Here is a 24,243-nt window from a genome sequence, read left to right as displayed (position 1 = left end):
CATCCTCATGATTGCAAGACAGCTGCACTTCTGAGCCTCATTTTCCAGCAGGAAAAAAGGAGGTAGGATGATGTTTAAAATGTTTGTGCCAGGCTGGGCACAGTAGCTCACACCTGGAATCCCAGCACTTTGGGAGGCCAAGGTGGGTGGTTCACTTGAGGTCAGGAGTTCGAGACCAGCTTGGTCAACATGGTGAAACTCCGTCTCTACTAAAAATACAAAAATTATCCAGGTGTGGTGGCGCCCACCTGTAGTCCCAGCTACTTGGGAGGCTGAGGCAGGAGACTCTCTTGAACCCAGGAGGCTGAGGTTGCAGCGAGCTGAGATCTCACCACCACACTCCAGCCTGGGTGACAGAGCAAGACTTCATCTCAAAAAATAATTTAAAAAAATAGAATAAAATGTTTGTGTCCATGGTATCTTTTACTATTTTTTGAAATTGTGGTAGAACACACATGGCGTAAAATTTCCCATCTTAACCATTTTAAGTGTCCAGTGCAGTGGCATGAAGTACATTCACATTGTGGTACATCCATCGCCACTATTTCCAAAACTTTGTCATCAGAAACTCTGGACCTGCTATAAGCAATAGTTCCCCATTCCCCCTCCCCTCAGCCCCTGGAAACCACCATTCTTCTTTCTGTCTCTATGAAATGGACTACTCTAGGGACCTCACATAAGTGGAATCATACAGTATTTTCCCTTTGTGTCTGCCTTATTTTACTAAGCATAATGTCCTCAAGGTTCATCCATGTTGTAGTATATGTCAGAATTTCCGTCCTATTAAAGACTGAATAATATTCTGTTGTATGTGTATGCAATGTTCTATTTATCTATTCATCTGTCAATGGACACTTGAGTTGCTTCCACCTTTTGGCTGTTGTGAATAATGCTGCTACGAGCATGGGTGTACAAATACCTCTTCCAGTCCCTGCTTCAGTTCTTTTGGGTATATACCCAGACACTTCTGGATATATACCCAAATTGCTGGGTCACATGCTGATTCTAGGTTTCATTTTTTTGAGGAGCCATCCACTGTTTTGCTAGCTGCTGTGCCATTTTGTATTCCCACCAGAAGTGCACAAGGATTTCAATTTTGCCACGTCCCTGCCAACACTTGTTATTTTCTGAGTTTTGGGTTTGTTTTTTTAATAACAGCTATCCTCATGGGAATGAGGTACTATATCAATGTGGTTTTCATTTTTCATTTTCCTAGCGTTGAGCATCTTTTCCTGTACTTATTAGCCTTCTGTACCTCTTCTTTGGGGAGCTGTCTATTCAAGTCTTTTGACCATTTTTAAACTGGGTTGTTTGGTTTTCTTGTTGAATTGTAAGTATTCTTTATATATTCTGGATATTAACCCGTTATCAGAGATATGATTTGCAAACACTTTCTCCCATTCCATGGGTTGCCTTTTCACTCTGATGACTGAGTCCTCTGATGCATAGAAGTTTTACATGTTGATGATGTCCAATTTATCTATTGTTTTCTTTTGTTAGCTGTGCTTTCAATGTCATATCCAAGACATTGTTGCCAGATCCATTGTATTTAAGGTTTTTCCTTATCTGTTCTTCTAAGAGTTTTATCATTTTTTTTTTTTTTTTTTTTTTTTTTTTGAGACGGAGTCTCGCTCTGTCGCCCAGGCTGGAGTGCAGTGGCCGGATCTCAGCTCACTGCAAGCTCCGCCTCCCGGGTTCACGCCATTCTCCTGCCTCAGCCTCCCGAGTAGCTGGGACTACAGGCGCCCGCCAGGTCGCCCGGCTAGTTTTTTGTATTTTTAGTAGAGACGGGGTTACACCATGTTAGCCAGGATGGTCTTGATCTCCTGACCTCGTGATCCGCCCGTCTCGGCCTCCCAAAGTGCTGGGATTACAGGCTTGAGCCACCGCGCCCAGCCGAGTTTTATCATTTTAGGCTCTTGCATTCAGGCCTTCGATCCATTGTGAATGTCTGTCCTTTCTGTTTGAAGAAGAAATGCTTTCTTGGAAGCCCTTCCCTATCCCTCAACCCTCAAGAAACTTGATCTCATCACCCAGAACAGGCGGTGACAGACACTTTGCCAACCCAAACACATTTGTAAGAAAGGGAGAATAGATATTGTGTAGACAGCAAGCAGTGTCTTCCCAACCACGCACGTCCCCGGGTCAGCCTGGGACAATACTGAGCACATGGTGCACCTGTAGTAAGCAGACACTGGGGTGTGTGCCTGTTGAATGGCCAAATGGGGACAGGCCAGTGGAGTGACTTCATGGCGGCAGAAGTGACCCTGGATTTGACACTAAAGGTGCAAGCCCTGGCCCACCACTTCCAGCCTTATTGCCTCCAGCAAGACACTTAACCTAGCTGAACCTGTTGTCTCGGCCTCAAAATGATGATAGCAATCTCTTTCCTTTAAGTCAGTGTTTCACAGATTACAAGACCCTCTTGCATATATTATCCTTTTCATCCCCACAAGGACCCTGTAAAGTAGATAGGGTAGGATTTAGTTAATCTCTGTTTTCAAGGTGAGGAAATGATTGCCCAGAGAGATTAAGTGACTTGCCCAAGGAGGCTAAGCTGAGCACCAAAATGGGCCCTCTAACTTCCCAGGCAGTGTGGTCCCCTTCCTGCTCATCTCGGGGGCAGGGGAGAGGAGGGTGGATTGTGAGTGTCAAATGAGGGCCTGGAAAAGAAAGTACTTTGCAGAAAAATGGATGTGTTTGGTTTTTCAGTGTCTATGTAGATTGGAGATGGTCAAGATGGGACAAGATGAGGATTAGGTCAAAGCAGGAGAGTCAAGGTGCCTTTTCTCCCACGCACCTGTTGAGACAATTATCAAGGTGGGAGGGCTGTTCCACTGACTGATATTCCCCACAGCCCAGTAGGGAGGTAGCTGCCAGAGAGGGTTTTTACCCTACAGGTCAGACACCTTCCAGGCGCATGCCCACCCCAACAGACCTGCAGGCTCTGTTGCTGCAGCTGCTCGCCTCTCTCCCTTTCCCACAGCTGCCCCCACCCCATCACACTCTGCCCCCCACCTTCTCTTCCCCCTCCATGCCCCCTCCTTTCAAAAGCATAATGAGTCTGATAAGACATTGTCTCGTTAACAGGATTAGCCATGGAGATCTCTTGTTCCCTCCCACTCATTCTATAATACTCCTCATCTCGTGTCCTGTAATTTTCTGCTGGTATCAGAAGCTCTGGACCACCTCGGTGATATTAATTTCTGCTCGCTCTTTAATGGTGTGACTGCCGATACACTGAGATGCCCCCCTCCGCGCAGCCACTGGGCCACCAAGGCCCTGTGGGTAAATTACACGAGGCCCTCAGAGGCTCTCTCCCTCCAAAGTCAGCTGCTTGTCCCCTCCATCCCCCACTTCCCCAACTGCCCCATCTCCCAGTTCTGGGGGCAGCAACTACCTCTATCTTATAGGCCAAGGAAGCAGGTCTAAACATGGTGCTCAGATGGCAGAAGGATGACAAATGCATGTCCCCAATCCAGTTCTTCCCTTCCCTTTCTACCCTGCCCCCAACACGTCCCTCAGAAGACTCTAGGCAGGGTGCAGGCAGGGGGAGTCGGGCACAGTGGGGGAGAGGGCTGAGCTCTGGACCTGGGTTCTCCTCCTAGGTCTGTGACATAGACAACCTAATGACTTATCCAACCTCTCTGAGCCTCAGTTTTCTCCTCTGTACATTGGGGATGACCATATGTATCTGGCAGGATTGTGGTAAAGCCCAGAGTTCAGGACCTGACACACAGCAGGTACCTGGCTGGAGTTTAGTGGGACTGGAGAATGCAGCTCTTAGAATTTACCCAGAAATGCTTTCTCAACCCTGAGGTATATCCCCAAACTTTGTCTTTGTACCAATTCTCTCTGAGCTTTGTCCTTCCAAATATCTTTTTCTTTACACGTTTTTAGGGACTCATGCAGAGGAAACTTTATGGCTCTTCAACCCAAAACGTTAATTAGAAGATAATGCAACATATAGGGTGAATCCTGAGAAAAGGGGGCAGGAAAATAAGAGAATTACTTGACCCCTGCCCCCAGCACATGGCTGAGGACAGAGAAAAGAGGCATCCTGAGAAAGGCCACGTCCCACATGGTCCGGGGTCAGGGGCAAGAAGAAACCCTGACTCGGAGTCAGCCGGGCATTTTCAGGAAGAGAGAGAGATATAGGCAGGCCAGTGCCTGGAGGAGTTAACAGAGGTAGAGAGGAAATTGCCACAGTCAGAAGAGGTGAGGCTGGAGCTAAATCTAAGTTAATTTGGAAACAGTTTTGTGATCGATTGTGCAGAGAGTGTCAGCGAGTGAGAGGTGGGAAATTGCACCTGTCTGGTGAATGAGCTCAGAATTTCAAGTGTGCTGGGGAGGCTGGGGAGCTGGTGCCACACTGGGCAATGCCAAGGTGGGGAGGCAGTGTGTGTCTGGGGAGCTGGTGGGGCCTGTCTGCCTGCTCAGAAGATAAGTGCACAAAAAGCAGAGCAGAAATCATGTATTATACCTTTACTCTATGCCTAGCCCAGTGTGAAACCGTTACCTACATTTCTCAGATAATGTTTGTAACACACAGAAAGCTGGCCATGGGCAGCAGCTAATGCCAATAAACAGACACTGGACTTTCAGGCCAGACACTGGCAGTGGAGGGGTGGGATTTGAGGCCTCTGTCCTGAAGGAATGTGGAGTCACACAATCTAGGTTCAGATCCCAAATGTGTTGTTCTCTATCTCTGTGACCTTAGGCAAGCTTCTGAATCTCTGTGAGCCCAGTTCCCCGGTCTATAAAATGAGGATCATATTGCCCACCTCTCAGGATGAAATTGAGGCAATGCATGTAAAGTGTCTAGCACTAAGCCTGGAACATAGTGGAAACTGACAATTAAGAGGTATGTCCCCTCACCCACCCCTTTTGTTCCCCCTGTCCATTGTACCATGAATGACAAGCTATCAGTGAATTTTACAAATTAATAGTAAAAGACCAGAATATGATGAAAGCTGGCTAAGGGGTATAGACACTATGAGCTAGCGGAGCAAGAAATGACTGAGGGCTGGCAGGGGACAAGGGAGAAGAGGTGCTGAGATGAGCCAGTGTTGAGAGGTTGGTGCGTGGACCAGCAGAGTTGGGGCAGAGCACTCATATGTTCACATCTTTGCAGACTCAGTTTGAGACCTGGTAAGACACAAATGTTGACGGGACTTGAAACATTTCTACCTTTGCTGATAAGCTCCCTGGCTGGCATAGCTGGTGTACATACAGTCATGCTGATTAGCCTGTAAGTTTAAAAAGCAGAGGTTCAAAACAACTGAATTGCCTCTGCTATTTGAGCAGCGGCAGAGGATTTTTAACAGTTCTAAGAAGAGGAAAATGGGAATCAAGCATGATCTAGAATCACTGGCACAGCAGTCACTCCAAGCTCTGGAGTGTACCGATGTAGACGTTGGATGAGAAGCTGTAAGTCATAATCGTGAGAGCAATTGTTTATCAAGCAATCACTGTGCAGGCGCCGGGCCTGGCGCTTTAATTCACGTGACCACTACAACTCTGTGCGATTGGTACTGTTATTAGCACAATTTTATAGACAAGGAAACTGAGTTAGAGAGGCTAAGTAACCTGTGCAAGGTCACACTGATAGAACGAAAGTCTATCTGACTTCAGAGCCACATACTTGCCACTGAGGCAGCGTAGCTGAGATTCATGCATTCATTCAATCATCCATTCATTCATTCAAGGAATATTTTTTGAGCACCATCTCAAAGGCGTTGTAACTGAAACTGAGCCCAGAGCAGTGACCAGCATGTACCGGGCCTTTACCAAGTGCCAGGCTAGGGCTGTGCTAAGGACCAGGAGGCAGGGGAATGAGCCCACCTGCTGCTCCTGGCCTTTGGAGGCTGCAGCCACTCATTGTGGGGCTTCTGTCTGCAGGAGGAGGCCACTGGAGGCCTCTGAGGCAGGTAGGCCCCTGGGGTGGGAAGATGGTGATGGGGAAACACATGTAGGAAGGACAGAGGGATGGTCTCCACTGCCACCCAGTGCCCTTGGAGCCACACAGGGAGCACAGGGGCAGATACCAGATGGCTGCAAGAGGTCTGGTGATGTGGATCCCAGCCTTGCCTCAGTGGCAAGGGCTTGATACCGTGGAATGGATTCCAGGCTCTAAGCCAGCCCTCTTTCCGCCATCTGCTTTAATTCTTGCAACAGCCTTCTTGGGCTAAGGGTTTTCTTCTTCCCCTCTAGTAGCCAAGGAAACTGAGGATCAGAGAGGTCAAAGCAACTTGCCCCAAATCTCAAAGCTGGGGCTGTCCAAATCCAGAGGCAGACTTTTGCTAGGTATGTCCCGGTACACTGCATGGCCATGGGGAGTCCTATCAGCTCCTTCCCACAAGGGTGCACCCCTCCCTGCACCCCAGCAAGGCCCCTCTTAGACCCTCTCTGAAAGTCCACAAGAGGTCTGCTGGGGTGACAGCAGCAGCTGGGATCCACATCTGCCCTCAAGGGCTTACTCTCTAGGGACAGTGCTAGGCCTTGAGCGACTCAGTCCACACCTTGTCCCAGTAGAGACGAGTATGCAATGAAGCAGCCCATGAGGCAGAAAGACCCATGGTGGGGGTCGTCTCCAGGAATGCGATGTGAGCTGACTCTGAGGGGTGGGTCAGGACGAACCCTGGGAAGGGCTGGGAGAGTGTCATGAGCAGCAGCAAGGCTTGGGGGAGGAGGAGCAGTGTGGCCGGAGGTCAGGGGCATGACAGTGGGCTTGGGTTGCCCTGTTAAGGATTTTGGTCTTCATCCTAAGAAAAATAGGAAGCCATGAGATGTTTTCAGCATGCTCAGATGTCTATTTCAAGGGAGTCTGTCTGGCTATAGCGAGAATGAACTAGATGAGACCGCAAGTCTTACAGACACACAGTAGCACCTTGCTAAACAGCAGCAGAGTGGCCTTTATAGCACGTGGGGTGTTGTGGGAGGGAAGGTCGAGCAGGGAGCAGGGCTCCACGAGGGCCAGGCCCTGGGGTCAGGAAGCATCCCTACTCTTCCCATCACATTCTAGCTGCAGAGCCACCCAGGGTAAAAGAACAATCCCAGCTCCTCAGGGGCTAATGGCGGTGTACGGTGTAGGGCGGTCCTTCAGGGCAGGAGCAGAAGGGTGGGGCCACGCCTCAGAGGCGAGCCAAGGGCAGGCAGCTGCCATCCTCCTCCCCAAAGCCCAGGCACGCAAGGGTCCCCTTCCCTGCTGCCGTGCAGCTATTGGGGTTCTGTTGCAAGGAGGTAGCTTTCCCGAATTGTAATAACAGTGATTTCTATTCTACCGTGAGCATCTGACACATGGAGTGAGAGCTACAAAGCCCCCCCAGCGGGAAACATAAAAGTGGGAGTGGGGGCACTGGGGAGGGTTGGAGGCTGTTGCCCCCGGCTGGGCTCCGCCATGTGCAGCAGACGAGGGCCGGGAATAAAGAGGCTTATTTCAGCACCCTGTTATTATGGCATCTTGTTTTCATAGTTTGTTCAACAAACCTCTCTCCCTCTCCCTCTCCCCCCTCCTCGCCTCTCTTTTTTTCATCTTCCTCTCTCAGCAAATCCATTTAAATGCAATTCGATTCTTAAAGCGCCCCTCTCATGCATGTCTAATGAATGTCAGGGAAATGCTATTACAATGGAGCTGAGGAGGGCCCAGTCTGCAGTGTGTGTACAAGTCATTTGAAAGGAAGCCTGGGAGCGCTCCAGTTTTATTACAGCATAATTAGAAATAAAATCTTGTTGCAATATGAGAATGAGAGATGTGTGCTAATCCTGGGGTAGAGGAAGATAGAGCTGTATTTAGAAGAAAGGATTTGGGGAGAGAGAGAACTAGCCACCGTGCCTCTGCACCCCCTCCCCAGGAAGGTTTGTCTGCTGGTCCCCACCCTCTGCACCCCTAAGGCTTCTAGGAGCTGCTCCAGAGACAGTGAGGGGCTCTTCTAGATCTCAGTTGCCCCAAGTAGTCACTCTGTCAGGGCTCCCTGGGAGCTGAGTAGGGTCCTTTCTGGTAACTCCACACCCCTCCCACCTACTTAAAAGACCAGTCTATAGGCAGTTAGGAGTTGGTGGGAATGGGTGGCAGAGCCCTGGACTTGGAGACTGAGACCCAGGTCAAGTTCTGAGTCCCCCACTTAGGAAAGCTATGCATTCATTTATTCATTCAGTTGTTCAACACTTACTGATCACCTGTTACGTACCAGGCACTGCGTTGGGTGCATTCGTTAATTGGTAATTGTCACAAGAAACAGGTTCAGAGAGATTCAGTGGCTCACATGACGTCATCCAGCTAGACAGGAGAACCCAAGTTCAATCCAAGCCTTCTGACTGCAGAGCTGGGTTCTCTCTGCTCTACCATGCTGTTAACTTCCTGTGTCCTCCTGAGTCCTTCTGACACCCATCTCTCCAGTAATGCCATCTCCTATAGAGCCCAAAGGCAGAGATAAAGATGGTGGGACCTGACTGATCCCCTTTACAGCACAGAAAGGGGGACTTGGGGGTGGTGACACCACTTCAGCACTGACGGGCAGGTCAAAGCTTCTGGCTCTGTGTGCCTCGCACAAGTCCGCATAGCCGAGGTCCCGCCTCCCATCCATCCACTCTTCTCCTGACCCAGGCATGTCCACTCTGCCTGACCCCAATTGCATGAGGAAACAGCAATGGGCCAGGAGAGAGGAGGCTGCTCTTGACATCTGCACTCTGACCACACAGATGAGTTGTGTGATGCAGTGCCTCGGTTTCCTCCATGGGGGATGAGATATCAGTCTTTGATTGAGGTTGCAGATAAGGGCCCGGCCTGTGTTAATGACCCATTTCCAGGGTCAGTTCCATGCCCATCTCATCCCTGGATGATGCCTTCAGCTTCCTCCCTGCCTCCCCTCAGCTCCTGGCCCTTGATACCCACTGGATGGTCTCAGACTCAATCTTTCTTCCCCATCACATTCTCTGAACCCAGCCTGTACAGTACAGCCTAAAGCCTGGTGACCTTCAGAACTGGCTCCCCTCTGCCCTTCTCCCCATCTTCATGTCTTTGCAGAGTAGAACCTAGTTCTAGAATGTTAGTGCTGGAAGGGTCCCAGGGAAGAGCATGTCTGGATGAGGAGTGTATTCGTCTACTCTGGCTGCCACAACACAATACTATAGACTGCGTGGCCTAAACAAATGTATTTCTTACAGTTCTGGAGGCTGGAAGTCTAAGGTCAAGGTCATGGCAGGTGTGGTTTCTGGTAAGGCCTCTCTCCCTGGCTTGCATACAGTGCCTTCTTGCTGTGTCCTCACATGGCCTTTTCTCTGTGTGTGTATATCCCGGTGTCTCTTCCTCTTTCTTTTTCCTTTTTTTTTTTTTTTTTTTTTTTTTTGAGACAGAGTCTTGCTCAGGCTACTTGCCCAGGCTAGAGTATGGTGGCATGATCTCGCCTCACCACAACCTCTGCCTCCTGGGTTCAAGCAATTCTCCTGCCTCAGCCTCCTGAGTATCTGAGATTACAGGCGCCCGCTACCACGCCCAGTTCATTTTTGTATTTTTTAGTAGAGACGGGGTTTTACCATCTTGGCCAGGCTGGTCTCAAACTCCTGACCTCGTGATCCACCCACCTCAGCCTCCCAAAGCGTTGGGATTACAGGCGTGAGCCACCACGCCTGGCCTCTTCCTCTTGTTATAAAGGCATCATCAGTCAGGACCCCACTCTCGTGACTTCATTTAACCTTAACCACCTCTTTCAAGGCTCTATCTCCAGATACGGTTGCATTGGGAGTTAAGGCTTCAACATAAAATGTTGGGGGGAAACAATTCAGTCCAAAACAAGGAGGATCTGAAACCTAGAGCCAGCCTGGCCTGAGCTGGGACTTGAATCCCAGTTCCCGACTCACATCTCATGTGCTTTTTCACTCTGCTACAAATCTCCCTCTGGGGTATTGAGTTGAGGGTTTACAATCCTAGGAGTTCAGAGTCCAGGGAAAGGAGAGGAAGAAGGATGGGCTTGGCTTCCCTTGGTTTTTTCAAACCCAGGCTGGCAGGGACTCCCAAGATGTTCACCATCAGCAGGTGGAACTAAAAGGAAAGAAAGGAAGGTGCCCTGCAGAGTTCGCCTTGACTTACTCCCTGCAGGCTGCCCTGGTGCCAGGGCCCCTAGACAGGAGCTAATTCCTGCCAGGCAGGAAGTATCGATCACCCCCAACTACCCTGCCCCACAGCACAAATAGCTTGGGAGGAAAGGACAGCCCTGATTGTGGAGCAAGTTATCTCATTAGTCCTATGAACTATCTGCAGGCTCCACACTGCAGGCTGACGACACTGTTTTTATAAATCTGTATTGCATGGAGCAGCAACTGGTAACCTGTATTGATTGCAATTTCTCTTTTGGAATTGGGAGGCCCCCGGGGGCCAATTGAGGTACTTCAAAGCCCTGGCATCCTGCAGCTACTCCAGGAAACAGACTTGAGCTGTGACAGACTAAGTAGCTCTTCTCTTCCAAGAGAGACTGATTTTTTTCTGACCCTGGCCAAAGCCTGGTCTCAATGCAAAGCCTCTCCCGATTCCCTTCCTCCTCCCTCTTACTCCATATCTCCCTTGCCTACCAGGACCTTCCTTGCAGAGGAAAGCGGGTAGGCAAGGCAGGAAACCCCTTCCTCAGCAGCTGGTTTCTCTGCTTCAGGAAGGCATCTGACTCCAACAGTGGAAAAGCAGCTCCCACCCCCACGTGAATGGCTATGCACTGCATATGCATCATAGACCTGCCTCCTTGTGCTGTTACATGTTTAGTATTATGATCTTTAAAAAAACAAAAACCAAAAAACCTGCCCTGTAAGCATACAGTGCATATATATCACAACAGCTTTCATAAGCATTGTTGCATGGACACCACAGAAGAACTCCATAAACAGAGAAAATCGGGGTTTAGAATCCCCAATTTGGGGGCGAGCAAATGCCCAGAAAGGTTAATGGGTGTTCCTAAAGCCACACAGCTGGTAGGTGGCAGGTCTCAAACCTCCAAATACAGAACTCTGTATTGTACCCATTGGGACCTACGCCTCCCTAAGCTGCCAGCCCCTTTCTTGTCCCCTACAATGCCCCATCAGCCTGTGTAAGTGTACCCAACAAGTACACACGCCAGTGCAGGTACACACACCAGCACAGGGTCACACACCAGAGCAGGTACACAACATGCCAGCACAGGTACACACACCAGTGCAGGTACACACACCAGCGCAGTACACACACCAGCACAGTACACACACCAGCACAGGTTCACACACCAGCACAGGTTCACATGCCAGTGCAGGTATACAACATGCCAGCACAGGTACACACACCAGCGCAGTACACACACCAGCACAGGTTCACATACCAGTGCAGGTACACAACTTGCCAGCTAATGCACCGTGCTCCCTTGCAGGCACATTCAGCCACCTGCCCAAGACTGTACTTCCCACTAACACAGGGCACCTGGTCATGGCAGGATTTCTTTGCTCCCTAAGCCTCAGCTTCTGAGGCCCCCTAACCTCTTACCTCACTCTGCACTAGCCTGTGAGATCATTCATCCACTCTTTCATTCAGTAACTGTAATGTCTTCCAAAACTGGTCTCATCTCGCCATTTGCCCATCCACCTACTCTGGCCCTGGCTAGCGAGAGGGAAGCCTCCACTGGAAGAATCAAGAGGCCAGGGGACCAACCTCTGCCCAGAAAGGAGAGAGAAGTCCACCTTACAGAGAAGGGATTAGCCAAAGCACCCCCAGCATGCAGCACACACTTTCCTGGCAGCAGGGGTGGGGGAAACCGCTCTGAATTTGTGTTCAGGAGCCCCGGGTACAAGCCCAGGCTCTTCCACTCACTAAATGTGTGGCTTGAACAAGACTCCTAGCCCGAGCCATAATTTCTTCATCTGTAAAGCAAGAGAAGGATGGTCTTCCTAGGTGTGTGCCAATGCTCAAGACAGGGAAGATGTGCCTGGCACAGTACCTGGTATTTGACAGGCACTTCAGCACAAGGGTGCCCACTGATTCACGCACCTCAGAGTGTTTTTCTTGCAGAGTTTATAACACAATTTAAGATATTTCATCTGGATCTCTCTCCAATCCAAAGTACAGTGCTTGGAGAGGGGTACCTAAAAGAGTTGAGGAGGGGAAGTTTATAGCTGCTGGTCCCTAGACACACGGCTTCTTCCACAAGGGCCTCAGCTGTGGAAACCTTTCACATGTAAGAGACTGAACTCGCCTTAAGGCAGGCAGAGATGGAACCACCCAAGGCCACTTGATTCCGGGGCTTCTCTTTCCTCAGAGCACAGCACTACGTCACCTGCACTTTTTTTTTGATAGGGATGCGATCTCAGCTCACTGCTGGATTCAAGCGATTCTCCTGTCTCAGCCTCCTGAGTAGCTGAGATTACAGGAGCCTGACACCATGCCCAGCTAATTTTTGTATTTTAGTAGAGACGGGGTTTCACCATGTTGCCCAGGCTGGTCTCGAACTCTTGACCTCAAGTGATCCACTCTACTTGGCCTCCCAAAGTGTTGGGATTATAGGCATGAGCCACGGCCCCTGGCCTCATTGTGTCTTCTATATCACATACCTCTGCTCTGAATATTGGGTCCTGGACTTGAACGTGGTTCCATCCTGAAACCAGCAGCCCTGTGTTGCTAGTAGTCCCTCTTCGGGGTGGAGGTAGCATTTCTAATCTAATCACCTAACGAAGAGGTACGTCTTTAGTCAGGGAGGGACACAGAAGCCAGGATGCTACTGAGGGAGTGTCTGCTTCCTGCCTTCCCCCTGGGCCCTGCCGTGGAAGTGTGAGGTCCCACTGCCCACATGGGCTCAGCTGGGAGGCCCTGCAGGGGCCTCACTAAGATGAGACCACCATGGCTTACAGTCCAGATAACCTGGGCTGTGTTCTTGTCTGTGCTTTTCTCTTTAGTTAGCTACAAACCATCCGTCTTGCTTTATGTCCCAAGCTGGGGAAACAAGGAAAGGATCAAAGTGGCCCAAAGAGGAAATAGTGGCCCAAACCATTGCAATGTGGCAGCAGTGGCTAGACGGGGAGAGACCCCCAGGACACAGGGCACGTTGGGGACAGGAGTCCAGGTTGGAGGTCCAGCTGCCTCACCCCATGTGGAGATGCCTCCTCCACTGCCAGGATTCATTGATTCAACACATGTTCACTGAGCATCTGCTGTGTGCAAGACGTCTTCTGGAGCCGGCATACAGGGTGAACCAAAATAACTTCTTGCTCTCAAACAGAAGCACCATGTGCTCCAAGGACAAATAAAGCAGAGTAAGGAGTTGGGCAGGGATGAGGGACACAGTCTAATTTTTAGATAGTGGTCAGACAAGGCTTCTCCAAGGAACTGTCCACTAAGCAGAGACCTGAATGAGGCCAGAAGTCAGTCAAGGAAAGAGCATTTCAGGCCTAGAAGGAATCGTGACAGCAAAGGCCTTGGGGTGGAAGTGTGCAAATGCATATGCAGACAAACGCATTTTAACATCCCCGCAGTAGATGATCCGCAATATTGCAGCTCCGACATTCCTTAAGCTGTGAACTTCTAAATCTCTGGGAGACAAAGGGTCTTAAGGATGGTCTGGTTTATTTCTTCTATTCAAGACTGAAATCCCCTATGCAATATCTCAGCCAAGGGTTTCTTCAGCATCAACTTAAATACCCCTGGTGACAGAAGACTCACTACCTGACAAAGACACTCATTCCAACTTTTTTTTATTATTATTACTATACTTTAAGTTCCAGGGTACATGTGTACAACGTGCAGGTTTGTTGCATAGGTATACGTGTGCCATGTTGGTTTGCTGCACCCGTCAACTCGTCATTTACATTAGGTATTTCTCCTAATGGTATCCCTCCCTCCAGCCCCCTAACCCCCAACAGTCCCCGGTGCGTGATGTTCCCCACCCTATGTCCAAGTGTTCTCATTGTTCAATTCCCACCAATCACCCATTCCAATTTTTTTTTTTTTTTTTTGAGACGGAGTCTCGCTCTGTCACCCAGGCTGGAGTGCAGTGGCCGGATCTCAGCTCACTGCAAGCTCCGCCTCCCGGGTTCACGCCATTCTCCTGCCTCAGCCTCCCGAGTAGCTGGGACTACAGGCGCCCGCCACCTCGCCCGGCTAGTTTTTGGTATTTTTTAGTAGAGACGGGGTTTCACCGTGTTAGCCAGGATGGTCTCGATCTCCCGACCTCGTGATCCACCCGTCTCGGCCTCCCAAAGTGCTGGGATTACAGGTGTGAGCCACCGCGCCCGGCCACTTTCCAACTTTTTATAGCCTTGACTTAATTTTTTTTCAACTTTAATTGTGGTAAAATATATATAACATAAAATTTACCATCTTAATCATTTTTAAGGGTTATGTTCAGTCATGTTTAAGTTCAGTTTCCTTTTGCAACACTGAAACTCCATTCCCATTAAACTAGCAGTCACCAACTGGTTTTGTGGAAGACAATTTTTCCACAGGACGAGGGTAGGGGGATGGTTTCGGGGTGAAACTGTTTCATTTCAGATCATCAGGCGTTAGAGCGCGCAACCTAGATCTCTCGCATACGCAGTTCACAATCAGGTTCCCACCTGTGTGAGAATCTCATGCTGCTGCTGACCTGACAGGAGGCGGGGCACAGACGGAAATCCTCGCTCGCCTGCCGCTCACCTCCTGCTCTGGGACCCAGTTACTAACAGGCCACGGACAGGTACCGGTTCACGGCCCCAGGGTTGGGAACCCCTGCATTAAACATCTCCCCTTTTTCCCTCCCTCTAGCCCCTAGCAACCACCATTCTACTTTCTGTCTCTATGAGCTTGACAACTCCAATACTTGCTATAAGTAAAGTAGAATCACACCCCCTATTTGCCTTTTTGCAGTTGGCTTATTTCACTTAGGATAATATCCTCAAGATTCATCCATATCAAAGCGTGTACCCAAATTTCCATCCTTTACAAAACTGAATAATATTCCATTGTATGTATATGTCACATGTTATTTACCCATTTGTCTGTTGACGGACACTTTGGTTCCTTCCACCTTTTTGGCTATTGTGAATAATGCTGCTATGAACATGGGTGTGCAAATATCTCTCTTCCTGCTTTCAATTCTTTTGGATATATACCCACAAGTGGAATCACTGGATCATATAGTAATTCTGTTTTGTATTTTGGGGGGAACCATCATACTATTTAATCTTGACTTTTGAACGCTCACTTTCGTGAGCATCTGGCAAACTTCTTGCCACTGCTAATTAGACCTTTATTCCTTTTTTTTTTTTTTTTTTTTTTTGGAGACAGAGTTTCACTCTTGTTGCCCAGGCTGGAGTGAAATGGCGCAATCTCAGCTCACTGCAACCTCCATCTCCTGGGTTCAAGCGATTCTCCTGCCTGCCTCAACCTCCCGAGCAGCTGGATTACAGGCACCCGCTCCCATGCCCAGCTAATTTTTGTATTTTTAGTAGAGATGGGGTTTCACCACATTGACCAGGCTGGTCTTAAACTCTTGACCTCATGTGATCCACCCTCCTCAGCCTCCCAAAGTACTGGGATTACAGGCGTGAGCCACCGCGCCCGGCGTAGACCATTTTTCTTAAAGGTCTAACTGGAAGTAGTAGAAATAGTGATTAGCAGGACAAGAGGTTTGCCAGGTGCAGAAACACTCAGAAATGGGAGTGGGTTTAATCTGGGAAGGCTTCCTGAAGAAGGTGAATTTCCAGCTGAGATCAGACTTTTCTGAGTTGCAGTTTCCTCGTGAGTGAAATGGAGACAAAATGCTGTAGAGTTTTGGGAAATTTCTTTCAGGCATTCATTCTGGAACATGTGTTTAGTGCCTGTTTTATGACCGGATTGAAATGGGAATGCATCAGAGGATTTTGAGCAGAGGAGCCGCATGATCTGACTTGGGTTGAAAGCATTGCTCTGGCTGCATGCTGGGGACAGAAGGAGGAGGGGCAGGGGTGGATTCAGGGTGGCCAGTCAGGAGGCTGCTGGCCCCTGCCTCATTCAATCCTTTCCCTTCCTTTGCTCTAGAGGCTGCAGTGGGATCTGTCCAGTTCATATCCTCCCCCAAACCCCCAGTTTCCCCCTCCTCCCCTGTCTATCACCTTCTCCCCACCACACTCCCCCTCACCCCTCCCTGAGAGCAGAGCAGCCAGGGCCCCACCTTTGCAGAGGGCGGCTTCTCTCTGTCCAGCCCTTTGGAGCTGCCAGAAGCCCAGAGGTTTCTATCAATTATCTCTCCATGGCTCCTGCAGCTCCAGGGAGTCTCCAAAGCCCAGTTCTCTGACCTTTTAGAAAAAGACAGAGAAGATGCTGTCAGCTCACTTAGCACCTGTGTGCAGGGCCTCAGAATTGCCAAGGAGGCTTCTTCATCTCCAAGCTCCCTGCTCTCCAACCCAGCTCCAGAGGAGGAGGGAGGGAGTCTACCTGCAGAAGGCCTGACCGCAGGAGGTGCTGAGGGCCCAGCAGCCCCAACCTCAGCTACTCCGGCCCTTCATCTTCCTGAGATGACATTGAGCCAGCCACCCACGTGCTGGGGACTTTTATACTCAGTATTTAACTTAATCCTCCCAACAGCTCTGTGACAGCAGTTCTATTTCTTTTCTCCATTTTCCTGAAGAAGAAATGGGGCTTGCACTGGTGTAGTGAGATCATGGAGACATCAAATTGTCAATGAGTGTGAAGAGTCTTTGCAAATTGATCTCATCCAGGGGTTCTCTGCCATGCACATTAGACACTCCCTGCAGCTCTTTAAAAATATCCATTTCCAGACCACCATACCCTCAGAGATTCAGAGCTTCATTTGAAAAGATCCTTCAATGATTCTAATGTACAAACGTGATTGAAAACACTCACCAAATTTCAATTCCCCCTTTTTTACGGATGGGAAACTAAGGGTCTGAAAGAAGACTGGACCTCCCTAAAGGCACCCTGGGTGAGCTGCCCAGAGCTGCCATGAGAAATCACTGCAAACTGGGTGGCTTTAAACAACAGAGTTCTGGAGACTGGAAGTCCAAAATGGAGGCGCTGGCAGGGGCAGTGTCTCTCTACAGGCTCTAGGGGAAGGTCCTTCCTGGCCTCCCCTAGCTTCTGGTGGCTGCTGGCAATCCTTGCGTTTCTTTGCTGTTAGGTGCATCCTCCTGCCTCTGCTTCTGCCTCTGCGCAGCACTTTCCCTGGGTGCGTGTCTGTGTCCAGATCACCCTTTTCTTAGACGAACACTAGTCATGTTAGAACTCAGGGCTCAATCTAACCCAGGAGGACCCCATCTTAACTTGATTACTTTTGCAAAGACCGTATTTCCAGTAACGTCACATTCACAGATCCTGGGGGGCATTAATTTGGTAGGGGGGATGCTATTCAACCCAGTATACACCCCAATATGAGTGGCAGAGCCTGGACTCCAACCTGGCCTCCTATATTCCCGCCCTGTGCTTGTCCCACCACCCCTGGTGGCCCAGCCTCTCTTTGTACACCTCCTTTTACTCATAGCTTCACAAGACCTTCCACAGCCTTCCCCAGTACCCCAGCACTGACGGTCACACCTTCCATGGTGGAAGGATATTGTCTTCTAACCATGGGATCCCAGATGGCAGAGACCAAGTCCAGGACTTCTCCCATGTTACCCAGACCAGAACCTGGAGACACTCCAGAAAGACGTGATAGATTCAGCCAAACTGAGCTGGATGGTTGAGTGCTCCTCCAGGAGGCAGTGAGAACCTCATTGAGAGAAGAAACCAGGCAGAGGCTGGCTGACCATATGTCCCTATGAGTGGTGCTGTCATTCTAGGAGAGTCAGTCCAGCATAGAGCTTTGGAAGAAGACAGGAAGTAGACTAATGGTCCAGGCTCTGCCACCTTCTAGCTGTGTGACCTTAGATGGATTATGTAACCTCTCTGTGCATCAGTTAATAAAAATAGTATCCATTTCAAAGGTTGTGGGAATTAAATGAGATAATGTATGTAAAGTCATTGGCCTAATTTGTAATAGCTACTCAATAAATATTCAGCTTTAAAAAAACTAGAGTCCTGCTTGAGATCACAGGGGAAAGGGGATGGCAAAACTGGTCAGGGTCTTTGTGGTAATAATAAAAAGAAGAAAAGCAGAAGCCAACCACTCCCCTAGTCATGAGCATGTAGATAGATGATACCACAGCCTTTGAAATATGTCGATCAAGCAATGTCAAGGGCACAGTCAGCATTTAAACACAGCTCTGTGTCTTGGTCTTAGAGCCTAAAGGAATGGCACCCTCCAGCCTAAACCCACAGGGATACTCTTGGCATTTGGGGTGTAACAGTTCTTTGTGACTCAAGCTCCCTTGGCCCCTAGCCACTAAATGCCCTTAGCAACCCCAAATTATGGTGTCAACCCCAAATGTCCCACCTCCCCCCACGTTTCCAAGTGGCCTCAGGATTGGTGCTGGACCCGGAGGTACTGGCTGCCATTTTATCCTTCTCCCGTGGGACCCAGCCTGTCTCAAAGCAGAGAATGTGGGCCAGCTATACTTCTCCCTTCCTAGGGATGGCTAGTTGCATCTGGGGTGCAGAGCATGGGCCGCCAGCCTGGGAGGCCAGCCAAGTTGTCCAGCCCTGGCCCATCTCCATCCCCCACCAGCGGGCCGGGCCTCCCTCCACTATCATACTGTACGAGGCTTACTCCACAGGCCTCTTGCTCCTTCCTTCCCCAGCAGGGCCCACCGTCCGATGCTCATCAAACATGCAGGACTGATGTTGCACAAGCCCCCCCGAGGGGACTAACATCATACCCCTGATTTCTCCTTCCCCTCTCGCGCTGTGCATCCCCCTGGCTGCAGCCTGCCTTTGTTTCAGGAGGAGCAAAACACTGTGTCTGAAAACGTTACTGCAATTAAATATGCACAAGAAGGGGGGAGGGAGGGGAAAATGAGGACAATGAAGGATGTGAAACATCAGATGCAGCAGCTGCTTGTTGCTATAGAAACCCTAGCTCCCCACCACCATCAAGGCAGCATCAGCCCCCCACCCTCCACCCCCCACCCCTGGTTTAAAATCCTCGTAGGGCCAAGTGCTCTGTTTGTCCTGAGGTGCTGGGAGATGCAAGAGCACGGGGTCCTAGCTACCCAGGGCTGGAGCACCTGTCGGCTGTGGGCATTGATTTCTGTGTCTTTCCTGCTTTTCCTCACCCCACCATCACTACCTCCTGACACTGGTACTTCTGATTGGCAGCAACACCCTCCAGTAGTTCTGCATTCCAGTCCCAGTTACATAATAAATTACAGAAGAGCTTCTGCGTTTGACTTTGGGATGTCACAACATGGAGACAAAATGGCACATGCAGAGTCCATTGGGGAGCCAGCTTTCTCTACGTTTCCTCGGTTCTTCTCTGACAGCCAGCTGCAGGGCTTGGCGCCCTCCACCATCCTTCTTGTCCCCACCCACAGCCCTGAGTGGGGGTCTGCCTAGTTGCGGGGTCTGCCCAGCTGTGATCTGTGTGCTGGAGCCAGGCAGAGCGGGGTGTCCACAAACTCCAGGTTCCAGAAGATGGGCAGGCTGCCAGATGGCCAAGTGCTCACCTGGGAGGATCCCCAACAAGATGTAGCTCAACCGGGATCAATGGGAAGTTCCAGACTCTGGCCCACATAACACTGTCCAAGGACAGAGAGAGAGAAAGTGGCATGGCAGCGGCTCCCAGAGACAGGGCCAGGGTCTTTAGTTGACTGTAAGAAGAGTAGTATAACAGAGCTGCCTCCCTCCTCCCACACCATCCCCATGACAAGGTGATGCAGCCAGAGGCTGGGTGTTGGTAGTCTTGCTCTACTCTGCTCTGATGGGCTAAGTCTAATCTTAGAGGCTCACAAAGTGGGGCACAGTGTCTGGCACATGGTAGGTCCAGTCCTATACAAAGATGTGCAGGAGGGAGGGAAGAAAGGAGGGAGGGAGGGGCAATTGAAATTGTAGATAAACCAAAGTTTATTCAGAAGCAAGAGACCAAACTGATGAAGTTATGTGAAACTACATTAAATAAATATTAAAAAAAATAAAATCCCTGTCATCCCAGCACTTTGGAGGGCCAAGGCAGAAGGATCCCTTGCATCCAGGAGTTTGAGACCAGCCTGGGCAACATAGCGAGACCTCATCTCTACAAGAAAATTTGTTTAATTAGCCAGGTGTGGTGGTGCCTGCCTGTGGTCCCAGCTACTGGGGAGGCTGAGGTGGGAGGATCACTTGAGCCCAGCATGCCAAGGCTGCAATGAGTTGTGATCATACCACTGCACTCAGTCTGGGTGACAGAGTGGCAGTCTGTCTCAAAAAATACATAAAATGAAAATAAAATCCTAAGACTGTTAACCCTGAGGAAAATTCAGAGGGCATCACAGCCACCTTCCAGTGTGTGAGGGAGTATGTCAGGAACAGGGGTTTGGGCTGGTTCAGCAGGGCACCAGTGAGTCAAAGCAGGACCCATGGCGGGAGCGCCAAGAAGATCAGTGGTCACCAAGGAGGACTGATCTACAAGTCAACTTTGGGGCCAGGTGAGGTGGCTCACGCCTGTAATCCCAGCACTTTGGGAGGCCAAGGCGGGCAGATCATGAGGTCAGGAGATCGAGACCATCCTGGCTAACACGGTGAAACCCCATCTCTACTAAAAATACAAAAAAAATTAGCCGGGTGTGGTGGCAGACGCCAGTAGTCCCAGCTACTTGGGAGGCTGAGGCAGGAGAATGGCGTGAACCCGGGAGGCGGAGCTTGCAGTGAGCCGAGATCGCACCACTGTACTCCAGCCTGGGCGACAGAGCAAGACTCTGTCTCAAAAAAAAAAAAAAAAGTCAACTTTGTAATGGGCTGCTGAGTGAGGGAGGGAGTTCCCCAGCCCCAGAGATATTCAAATGAAGGCTGGAGAAACTTTGTCAAAGATATCATCGCGCGCACTCAGCTTTTCAGCCCTGCAGTTCTACAGCCTCCAGCGGCAGAAGATGCCCTTTGGCGAGGTCCCCACCTCCGGATGCTGAGAATCTTGGACTTGTGCTTGGGATGGTGGAGGGAGATGGGTGGGATACCACAGAATATTCCTCACAGGAGCAAAGCTCTCATCTTGGCTGAGGGGATGTCACTTAGGCCTCAGGTAGGAGGAAGCAGACCTCTAAATAATAGGGCTAGAAGGGCATGGAATTGCCCAAAATGTTTCCCTCTGCCAGCCTGACATGTGGTGCTATCGGGTTCTTCCTGTGGGTTCAGAAGGACCCTTTCCCCTGCGGCTTTGAAGTCACTATCACTATCCTGATTCCAAGACCCCTACCAGTGGAAATGGCAGCCTGGGCCCTTGAGGCCTGCCTGGGAAACCCCCAAAGAGGAGGCAGAGGACCCCAGAGTTCGCCTCTCCATCTTTTTTTGAGACAGAGTCTTGCTCTGTTGCCCAGGCTGGAGTGCAGTAGCGCGATCTCGGCTCACTGCAAGCTCCGCCTCCCGGGTTCACGCCATTCTCCTGCCTCAGCCTCCCGAGTAGCTGGGACTACAGGTGCCCGCCACCTCGCCCAGCTAGTTTTTTGTATTTTTAGTAGAGACGGGGTTTCACCGTGTTAGCCAGGATGGTCTTGATGTCCTGATCTCATGATATGCCTGCCTCGGCCTCCCAAAGTGCTGGGATTATAGGCGTGAGCCACCGCCCCCGGCCTCGCCTCTCCATCTTAGTCTGGCCTCAGTGGGAGGACACATCCATGAGCTTAGGGAGTCTAGTGCAAACCCCTTCCCAACCCTCAAGTCCAGTTTTCTCCTTTAAATCAGCCTTTATCGGCTCAAGGTGAGGGTGAGCTTTAGGACCTTAGACAAGGAAATCCACTTCCCCTCTGGGATGGGAAGGGGGGCTCTTGTGTCGCAATCTGCAACGTGGGTAGACTGCCCCCTGTGCTTCCTGCTCCCCTGCCAGGTCCCAACAGTCAGGGCAGAGATGGCTGCAACAGTGGCAGGAAGCATAGAGCACAGTGCCTGTCCCCTTCACGGCCTTGTGCACAGTGGGTGCTTGAGAACTGTTTGAGTGATTACTGTGTATCTGCCCCTCCTTGTCCCCATGCTAGTATAACTTTGCCTCGATAATCGTTTGTTGAGTGAATAAATGATTTAAATTGAGAGAAGGGGATGGAGGCTTATGTGTAATTCCATACAGAGGGACAACTGGGAGTCAGAAGTTCCAGTCCACTTCCTGGCTGTATGACCTGGGCCAGTGACTTTACTACAAGCCTCAGTCAGTTTCCTTCTTTGTAAAATGGAGCTAGCATCTCAAACAGTTGTAAAAGCCAACAAGCAAGGAATATGAAAGAGTTTTGCAAACTCTTGCAAAGAGGTAGGAAAGATGAGAACTAATATTCACTTAGTGAGTGCTTATTCTGCACCAAATGCTTTATTCTTCTTTTTATTTTTACTTTTTTAGAGACAAGAGTCTCACTCTGTCACCCAGGCTGGAGTACGGTGGCATGATCACGACTCACTGCAGCCTTGACCTCGTGGGCTCAGGCAATCCTCCTGCCTCAGCCTCCCGAGTATCTGGGACTACAGGCATGCCCTACCAAACCCAGCTAATTGTTTAATTTTTTTCTTTTTTTATAGACAGGGTCTCGCCATATTGCCCAGGCTAGTCTTCAACTCCTGGTCTCAAGTGATCCTCCTGCCTGAGCCTCCCAAAGCATTGGGATTACAGGTGTGAGCCACCACACCTGGCACCATTTCTTAAATCTGTACACCCACCCCATTATTTGTACTCTATTGTACAGATAAGGCTCAGAGAGGTTAAGTAACTTTCCAAGGTCACACAGCTCATAAGTAGAAGAGCCGTTTCAGGACCCAGCTCTCAGTCTAACTCTAAAGCCCAGCTTCTTTCTGTTAAACCCTGGAGCATCTACACTGAAAGGAACAATTACTATCATTTCTATTTGTCATTTTGTTTGTGTGTGAAAATCCTCCTCTGTCAGAGACACTACCCTGCTGCTGAGGCCGTACCAAACCAGGAAGTAATGAACTATGTCCTGATTGTGTCTCCAGAAAACAGGTTTTTTATTACCTACCATGGCGGGCTGTACATCTCTGACGTACAGAAGGAGGACGCCCTCTCTACCTATCGCTGCATCACCAAGCACAAGTACAGCGGGGAGACCCGGCAGAGCAATGGGGCACGCCTCTCCGTGACAGGTAGGGGAGAGAGCCTGGGGAGAACAGGGCGGGCTGGGAAGGGAGGACACCAGGCCATCCCTGGAACTTGGTGTGTCCCACCACAGATGGAGGAGCCCCCTGTGTACTCAGGGAAATCAGAGGAAGAGATTAAAGAAATCAGGTACTGAAACCACCAAGGAAGACCTCTTTGCTATGTTTTCATTTTCAAATAATGAGGGCTACAAAACTCACCCTCTTTTTCCCTTTTTTTTTTTTTTTTTTTTTTTGCCTTTCCTGTCAGGAAGCTCATAGATAAAATCGGATACTCAAACATAGTAACTATTAGTGTTGCTTTTCAGGGGGGCGGGGAGGGGGCGTTGCATTTCCGTGCCTCTAGGTGCTTTTGAGGATTCTATCTTTTCTTTTTTTTTTTTTTTTTTTTTGAGATGGAGTCTTGCTCTGCCACCCAGGCTGGAGTGCAGTGGCCGGATCTCAGCTCACTGCAAGCTCCGCCTCCCAGGTTTACACCATTCTCCTGCCTCAGCCTCCCGAGTAGCTGGGACTACAGGCACCCGCCACGTCGCCCGGCTAGTTTTTTGTATTTTTAAGTAGAGACGGGGTTTCACCGTATTAGCCAGGATGGTCTCAATCTCCTGACCTCGTGATCCTCCCGTCTCGGCCTCCCAAAGTGCTGGGATTACAGGCTTGAGCCACCGCGCCCGGCCAGTCTTTCTTTTTTTTTTTTTTTTTTGAGACGGTGTTTCTCTTTTGTTGCTGAGGCTGGAGTGCAGTGGCCTGATCTTGGCTAACTGCAACTTCCACCTCCTGCAACTTCTGCCTCCTGGGTTCAAGCAATTCTCCTGCCTCAACCTCCCGAGTAGCTGGGATTCCAGGCGTGCACCACGACGCCCGGCTAATTTTTTGTGTTAGTAGAGACAGGGTTTCACCATGTTGGCCAGGCTAGTCTTGAACTCCTGACCTCAGGTGAGCTGCCCGCCTCGGCCTCCCAAAGTGCTGGGATTACAGGTGTGAGCCACCGCGCCTAGCTGGAGAATTCTATCTGATCAATGAGTACACGTGTATGTTTCGTCATAGGCCACCTCGCAACATTTGAAAGCAGGCAGAACATAATTTATAAACAAAATATTTCTAAACGGAATAAA

At 49.9% G+C, this 24,243-nt stretch overlaps 1 protein-coding gene across 3 annotated transcripts in view; it reads left to right on the top strand.

Moving 5' to 3' along the window:
* DSCAML1 (DS cell adhesion molecule like 1) overlaps nt 1-24,243 on the top strand; it is a 378,285-nt gene that overhangs the window by 250,182 nt on the left and 103,860 nt on the right. For all 3 annotated transcript variants that reach the window (XM_030918019.1, XM_030918020.1, XM_030918021.1), the window contains exon 4: nt 22,973-23,119. In XM_030918019.1, the coding sequence (XP_030773879.1) occupies nt 22,973-23,119 (147 nt within the window). The remainder of the gene's footprint in view (nt 1-22,972; nt 23,120-24,243) is intronic.

Source organism: Rhinopithecus roxellana, chromosome 15 (genome assembly GCF_007565055.1).
Source record: "Rhinopithecus roxellana isolate Shanxi Qingling chromosome 15, ASM756505v1, whole genome shotgun sequence".
Taxonomy (NCBI): Eukaryota; Metazoa; Chordata; class Mammalia; order Primates; family Cercopithecidae; genus Rhinopithecus; species Rhinopithecus roxellana.
The sequence above is the reverse complement of the archived record's forward strand: the minus strand, read 5'-3'. Positions and strand labels throughout refer to the sequence as shown.